Genomic DNA, 8,097 nt, shown 5'->3' with positions numbered 1-8,097 from the left:
GCTGCGAAAGAACAGCGAGCTGCGCTCGCCACAGCCGTGATCTGATACCATTACAAACGAGCTCCAGAGCTGACTTCTCTCCTCCGCCCCCGCCCCGAAGCCCCCGCCCTTAAAAAAATTCTAAATACTTCTGCTGGAGTCTGGATCCCCCCCCCCCCCCCCAATGAATGGCCGCATTTTGGACAAGCTCAAAGGCGAAAGAAGTGATCGCCGGGCGTTGGATCCTGAATTCTGCCACCAAAGTCGGCGTCTCTCGGTACGGGAGCCTTACTCGCCTCGCATAGAAGAGAAGGACATCGCTCACCTGCCCGGAGCCCCACTTCTCCTCGTCCTGAGCGCTACACCTGTGAAAACAGGTTGCTCGGAGAACCCCCCCCCCCCCCCGGCCCTGATCTCGATCTCTCTCTTTCTGCAGATCCGGAGCGCTGCCTTTTCTCTGCCTACAGCGGTAAGTAGACACGAATGTCGTCCCCCCACCCCTTGCATGATGCATAGGGGGGATATTTAGATATGTGCTATAGCTCTCTTAAGAAGATTGTCCCTGAAGCACGTTTTTAAATGCTGTGTGTGTGAGAATATGTATGTGAAAGCTTCATTGCCTTTTCTGCTTGACTATTCCTCATGCAGCACAAAATCTCCTCTCTGATATTACCAGATCTCTGCTTTTTCAGTGAAAACTGCCATCATTAATTTTCAAATTTTAGCAAGTGTTTGGAGCATCCTTTGACCTAATCGGCTCTAAAGATATAATTTGCAAGCGGGCAGATCGTATATTTTGCTATATATTTGTTACGGGTTCTGTTACGGGTATTGTTACAGGTTCTGGGTGGCATTTATTCTTTTTGATTATATGTATACGTCCATTCATTTATAGCCATGGTGGATACCTGCAAATATTTCCTACCACCATGTGTGTAATCCATTATCGTATTTACAGATCCATTATATATACATATAAGGACAGCTATATCACTCACAATCAAATCACACGTTGCAATATAGATGCACAGTCAAATTCTCTCCATAGTCATCATATTCTCTGTGAAATAGTATTTGCAGACACAAATCATACAAACCGCTGCACCTAGCTATGTTATATTTACTTATTCTGCATCCATACCTATGCTATGCACATGTATCTGCCCATATATATTATGCAATACAGAGCTACCTGCATACATTGTAGATTTGCATCCAAAATCCTCTCCCTAGGGATAAAAGAATTCTTGAGTGAGATGTGGGTGTGTATATGCCTGCATAGTGCTTTTAACTATATCTATATATAGACAGATGTACACAGACTCAGAGAAATTGTGTGTGCAATGTGGTTGGCTATACAAGGATTGGGAATGGGTAGTGCAAGTAGGCAAAACGGAATCCTTTGATATGAAATGCCATCATTTGCATCTCTGGATTATGACCCATCCTTTTTTTTTCTCCTCCCCCTCCCCCTTTGTTTGTTTGGGTGCATGTATGTGCCTCAGGTTAAGCGCTTCTACTGCATGAGAATAACCAAAGGGTGATCTACTCACTTCTCTCCAATGGGGAACACAGAGCCAGCTTTTCAGCCTTCTCCTCGTTCTCCTCCTCTTCCTACAGTTGCTGCTGCTGCCCTGGGTGATACTTTCCCAAGCTTAAGACATTGTTGACAGACTGGTGAAAGTGGGTGTGCGGAGACCTCCTCACTGTGTAAACAAAGTAAAGATCGGAAGTTCCTTCAACTTTCTAAATAACCATGTTCACCAGCAATCTTCTTGTGAGGCAATTGTGAGAATACTGGCTATTTTGCACTTGATTATTTTGAAGAACTCAAGTCCTGATATATATTTCATATGAAAACAGTTGTCCTCCATACCTTGCTTAGGTGCACTCCTTGCTTAATTTAAAGCATCCCCAGAAAATCATGAACTCAGATCTGTGGATTTTTCATAAACTACTGAAGAATACCTTAAGCAATGGGATGTCAAATGTAGAAGGACATGGTCCAAATTTATTTCCTGACCACCTCAGAAGATTATTGACTCTACCATCCCTGTACAAACAACCTTCAGTAATTTGTGTCAAAGCCTCTGGCCAGTGAGAAATGGAATTAATCCCTTTGACAAATGGGCAGATGGAAAACACAGGCATACTAACGTGATGGGACGATGCTTCCAAAAAATTGTTTTCCAAACCACCATGGCCTCGTCCTTCTCATGCAAAACACCCAGTGATGACTATTGAGAAAACAGAGGTTTCTTTCCCTTCTTGAGACTTCTAAACAAACAAAGACAACATGGAGGTTGCCATGGTAAGCGCAGAAAGCTCTGGGTGCAACAGCCACATGCCCTATGGCTATGCAGCCCAAGCAAGAGCCAGAGAAAGAGAGCGACTAGTGCAGTCCAGGGCAGCCGCAGCCGCAGCTGTGGCAGCCGCAACGGCAGCCGTCGAAACTGGGGTTTCTGGAGGAGGAGGAGGGCCTCATCATCACTACCATCAGGAACAGAGTCGTGGGGCTTCTTCATCTTCTTGTGGTGGGAATACATCACGCAGTGGCTATCATCAGAGTGGGAGAAGAAGGAAGCAAAGGAGGAAAAAGACTCACTGTCTTGGTGGCAGGGACTTCGGTGCCTCTTTTCCTTGTTCTGAGTTGCTGCCCCTCAGCGGCTCAGAGGAGAAGATCCTGAAGGACTTGAGTGAGGAGGAGGAAGAGGAGGAGGAGGAAGAGGAAGAGGAGGAGGAGGAGGAGGAGGAGGAGGAAGAGGATGGAGAGGATGAAGAAGACGAGGAAAGGAAGTTCTATTACAGCGATGAAGATGGTGAAGATGAATTTTCATTTACAGACCAGCCCCCTGAAGATGGTGCCGGGCCTGGGGGCTATACCTCGGTCCGCTATAGTGAGTACGAGTGCTGCGAACGAGTTGTCATCAATGTGTCTGGCCTGCGATTTGAAACCCAGATGAAGACCTTGGCCCAGTTCCCTGAAACATTGCTGGGAGATCCAGCAAAGCGAGGCAGATACTTTGACCCACTCCGGAATGAGTATTTCTTCGACAGGAACCGGCCCAGCTTTGATGCAATTTTGTACTACTATCAGTCCGGTGGGCGTCTGAAAAGACCAGTCAATGTACCCTTTGATATTTTCAGTGAGGAGGTGAAATTCTACGAACTTGGGGAAGAGGCTATGCTCAAGTTCCGAGAGGATGAAGGGTTTGTCAAGGAAGAAGATGACAAGGTGTTGCCTGAAAATGAATTCAAGAAGCAAGTGTGGCTGCTCTTTGAGTACCCCGAGAGCTCCAGCCCAGCTCGAATCATTGCCATAGTCTCCGTGTTGGTCATTTTGATCTCCATTGTCATTTTCTGTCTGGAGACGCTGCCGGAGTTCAGAGATGAGAAGGAGCTCATTTTGACCCACAGTTTGGAGAATGTTAATGAGACGCTACAGCTGCAAGGTGGGGGGCACACGATCTTCAATGACCCGTTTTTCATTGTTGAGACCGTCTGCATCATCTGGTTCTCCTTTGAGTTTACAGTCCGCTTCTTTGCTTGCCCCAGCAAAGCGGTCTTCTTCAAGAACATCATGAACATAATTGACATTGTTTCCATTTTGCCTTACTTCATCACCCTGGGTACAGACCTGGCCCAGCAGCAGGGCAGTAATGGCCAACAGGCCATGTCTTTTGCCATCCTGAGGATCATCCGGCTTGTCAGGGTGTTTCGCATCTTCAAGCTCTCCAGACACTCCAAGGGTTTGCAGATCCTGGGTCACACTCTCAGGGCCAGCATGAGGGAACTCGGTCTCCTGATCTTCTTCCTTTTCATTGGAGTCATTTTGTTTTCCAGTGCTGTTTATTTTGCAGAGGCTGACGAATCTGCCACCCATTTTCAAAGCATCCCCGATGCCTTTTGGTGGGCTGTTGTGACCATGACTACTGTTGGTTATGGGGACATGAAACCCATAACTGTGGGTGGGAAGATAGTCGGTTCCCTGTGTGCCATTGCAGGTGTGTTAACCATTGCTTTACCAGTGCCAGTGATTGTCTCCAACTTTAACTATTTTTATCACAGAGAGACTGAGAACGACGAACAGACCCAGCTGACGCAAAATGCAGTCAGTTGCCCATACCTTCCGACGATACTCAAGAAATTCCGAAGTTCATCATCTTGTTCCACAGAGGACAAATCAGAGTACTTGGAGATGGAGGAAGGGGTTAAAGAGTCTCTTTGTGTAAAGGAGAAAAAGGGTCAGGTCACAGGGAATGGCAATGAGACAGCAAAACAGAACTGTGTAAATGCAAAATCTGTGGAAACAGATGTTTAACTTTGACTGTTTCCAAACCTATTTATGCATTAAAGAGTGCATTGGTTAAAAAAAATGAAATATGCAAACGGGAGTCTAAACAAGCATATAGAAATATGCCATTTGCTGGTTAAACACGAATTACAAAGCATTAGTAAACTTGTATTACATATCAAGTAAACAATGTACCTTGCAGAGGGGGCTTTACCTGAAGTAGCTTCAAAGTTTATATTTTTACTAGAATGCAGGTGTTTTGCACATGAGGGAGACAATTATACTTTTAAGGAGGGTGTGTTTAACTATCCACCTCACTCACTGCCCACTAGTAAAAGTTAGCATTTCAAGGTATTTACTATGTAAGAATCAATGACGTTCAATAGCCATGTATTCATTTGTTAATGCTTTAAAAACAGCTTCCATAATTCCGTGGATTTCATAGTCTTTGATTTCAAATGCTAAAGATTATTGTGGGGAATCTTATTCTATCGGAAGTCCAAATTTAATCTTAAAATGTTTAAAGATGGATGCATTTTTCTAAACACACACACATACACACCTACCCCTGAATATTCAGTTGTTGAAGATGCTATGGAGCCCCCAGAAATGGTTTATTTTTATACGTCTTTTGGAGACCTTGCAGAATTTGTTAAGTGATACGTGGAAGAATTGAAGTAAGAAAATTATTTAACATGGTCTGGATGTGGTGGAAAAGTGACTGGATTGCTTTTTTTGCACTACTTTATATGCTGGAGATATTCAGACAGAGACTTCATACTGTGAATGTTTACTAATGTTCAATGACAATCATTGGAAGAGTGAATCCTGCATCTTAATTTTCTTGTATTATTCTTTGCTTGATGCTGATTGGCTAAGCAGCTAACTTTACATGAATTCCATAGTCTTTTAATTATGAATATCTGTTATCTGGAGAGAAAAAAAAAGGATTGTGAAGTAAAATTTTATAATCATTTCTCCTCCGAAATCAGTCTTTTTCAAACCATGAACCAAAAACGATGACATAAAAGCTCACTCATTTAGTTTGTGAAAGGGACAGATAATTTATTCCTTAAATAGGGGTTGTCTGTGTGTGTGTGTGTGTGTGCGCGCGCGTGTGTGTGCGCGCGTGTGTGTGTATGTTTGGAGTGGAATAGCAGGGAATGGTAATCAAATATAGCAATAGCCATGAATAATACAAAGCATATCTAGTGCAGAAAAGATTTCACAGGATCAGGTAATAATGTGTTGTATGTTTTTTATTACCTAATTTAACATTCAGAGTCCATGAGTAATGTATGTACTTTGACACTGGTTACATATTTCTGGGTACTGAAAGGGGACTGAAATAGTAATACATTGTTGAACTGGTATGGTAATTGGGATGAGCAATCTTTAGCTGGTAAGTGTGCTATTATTGGTTCAGTATTCCTCCCCAGCCCCCCAGCTTTTAATTGCAGCATGCATCCTTTGGTGTGGGTTGAAACAGATTGGAAAGTGTGAGCTTTGTAATAGACATGGCTAAAACCTCGGTATTACAAGCATTAAATAGGTATTTATCCCATCTTACATTTGGGCTAGTACTACAAGCTCTTCACCTCAAAATTCCTTTTATAGATGGTGGGAGCTATGACAATGCAGTGGCTTGACAATGAGATACGCTTTCCGTTCCAGAACTGAGAGCGTGATAAGTGTTCTTATTCAGGAGCAATGCTGAATCCAAAATTATTTGATGATAAGCAATATGAGTTTGGTTGAAGTGTAGAATTCTGACTGACTCAGAGAACTTCATTAGATGTATAAAGGAACGTTGAGGCCTGAAGTTGGAATTCTAAGAAGCAAAAGTCCATTTACAAACCATTAATGTACTGATGAAATGATGGGACAGAATAGAAACATATGGCTTCGATAAAAGGAATAGTTGAAAATTCTAGAACTGAAAGGAAGAAATAAGTTTCCTCTGGACAGAGGGAAAAAAGCAGATTCCCTTACTCAGTGATCTTCACTATTTTTCCAGCAGAAGCCACTTTTGCTCCAGGCACTGTCGCCAAGGCTGCTCCCAGCACAGGTCCACACTGCATTCTCTCTCAGCCACACATTCCATTTCTCCTCAGTCTCCAGTGGCTGCGCAGTGCATCACTGCAGCTATCCAACGATGTTGCATTTGCCTCTTGGCCTCCTGCCTCATCACAGCTAATTGGCTGATTGCTCTTGCATTCTCTTCCCCCTGCCCCAACCATCTTACAGCTGACAAAGGGCCCGCCTCCTGACTCCCAACCCTCACAGCCTCATCCAGTAGCCCTGCTCACAGCAGTTGGCCCACCTGTAAAGCAAACATGTGAAAGCTAGAGAGCCCCTGCTGGGAGTGAGCAGCGACTGCACAGAGACTGAGAAAGGCCGAGGGCCACACTTGAGATGATCGGGAGCCACTATTGGCCCTCGGGCCTCGCAGTGAACGACACTGCCCTGACTGGTACTGTCAGTTTTCAGTCGCACTTTCTCATAGTGACTAGAGTTTCTTGTCCTGCTGTATCTTTAAACTTTTCTGTAAAAAAAGAGAAGGCTGCAACAGTCCATTTGTTTGTCAGATTAGTTTATTTTTTTGAATACAAGCAGTTACCATGGCTAGGATGCCATCTTAGAATTGTTCTTTCTGTCACATAGAAGGGAATGCCTCTCTTAAGATGGTGTCTGCTATAATATGTACACAGATCATCTAAAGCAAAGCAGGAATGCTCACCCTCACTCTTCAGAACTATTGTTTTAGTCAAGTGCAAGTTATAATCACTCATTTTAAACTCTGCAGTTAACTTAAATTTCTTCAACTGAGTGATGATGATGACAACAACAACAGTAATTTTTTTTTGGCATGGGATAGATCTTCTACTTTGGCTCTTTGCAGATTCCAGCATCCTATTTTACATTATACAAACCCTTTGGTGCTGGTGCATTGTGCCTGAGGATAAGCCAGTAAACACATGATGGGATGTGGAGCTGAAATATATATTCACAATATTAAAATTTTGAATTCAAATTCTCAATGTGAAATTTTACCTCAATATTTGAATATTCTAGATTTGTTAGCATCCATTCACTGAGTCTATTTAGGCAAGCATAAAATGTGGGATCTCATAGGCTGTGACCTACCAAATATTGTCAAGTACTAAATACCATTCATGTCATCTATCAAATAATATCTCTTACTAGCCACCACTTTATGTCATCTAACAGGTATTGCCAATTACTAAATGCCATTGCATATCAACTATCACAAGCTATGACAAAATGCTAGCTGCTGGCGTAGATCAGCTATTAAAATACTGTCAGATATGAAATATTGCATGTGCGCTATGCAGTACTGTCAGATAGCAAATGCTGAAATCAAATATCATTGGATGTTGAAATGTAGATGTCAAAAAATCAGTGTTTTATGAGTACTCAAATAATATCTTGTTACTATTTCACAACAAAATTCACAGAGGAGAATTCTGAGGAGAATTTTGGAGGAAAATTGGTTTCAGCTCTAGTGTTTTGAAATGGAAAATTGCTTGTTCTTATTTTAGCCTAGTCGTATTTGGCAATGTGTGAGCAACATGACTGGCTTTCCCTGTGTTGGAGACAGAAGTGGGATAGGAGTGGGAGAACCAATTCCACCCCTTTCCTTTCTAGCATTGCTAGAGCCACATGGCTGCTGCCTTGAAGATTTAGGGTGCAATCGTATGCATATTTAGACAGAAAAATGTCCTACACCTCCCAGCATTCCCCAGCATGCTGGCTGGGGAATGCCGGGAGTTGTAGGCCATTTTCCTGTCTAAACATGCATT

General features: G+C 42.9%; 1 protein-coding gene across 1 annotated transcript; it reads left to right on the top strand.

The window, feature by feature from the left end:
• The first annotated feature begins 204 nt into the window (after positions 1 to 204).
• Positions 205 to 5,247, top strand: KCNA4 (potassium voltage-gated channel subfamily A member 4). Its single transcript, XM_084828139.1, has 2 exons — positions 205 to 448; positions 1,485 to 5,247. The coding sequence occupies exon 2, from the start codon at positions 2,276 to 2,278 to the stop codon at positions 4,298 to 4,300; it is 2,025 nt and encodes a 674-aa protein (XP_084684265.1). The 5' UTR covers positions 205 to 448; positions 1,485 to 2,275; the 3' UTR covers positions 4,301 to 5,247.
• The last annotated feature ends 2,850 nt before the right edge of the window (positions 5,248 to 8,097 follow it).

Source organism: Heloderma suspectum, chromosome 1, assembly GCF_057233095.1.
Source record: "Heloderma suspectum isolate Gila_16-S chromosome 1, 16-S_ref, whole genome shotgun sequence".
NCBI classification, from domain to species: domain Eukaryota; kingdom Metazoa; phylum Chordata; class Lepidosauria; order Squamata; family Helodermatidae; genus Heloderma; species Heloderma suspectum.
This window is presented reverse-complemented; position numbering and strand designations above follow the sequence as displayed.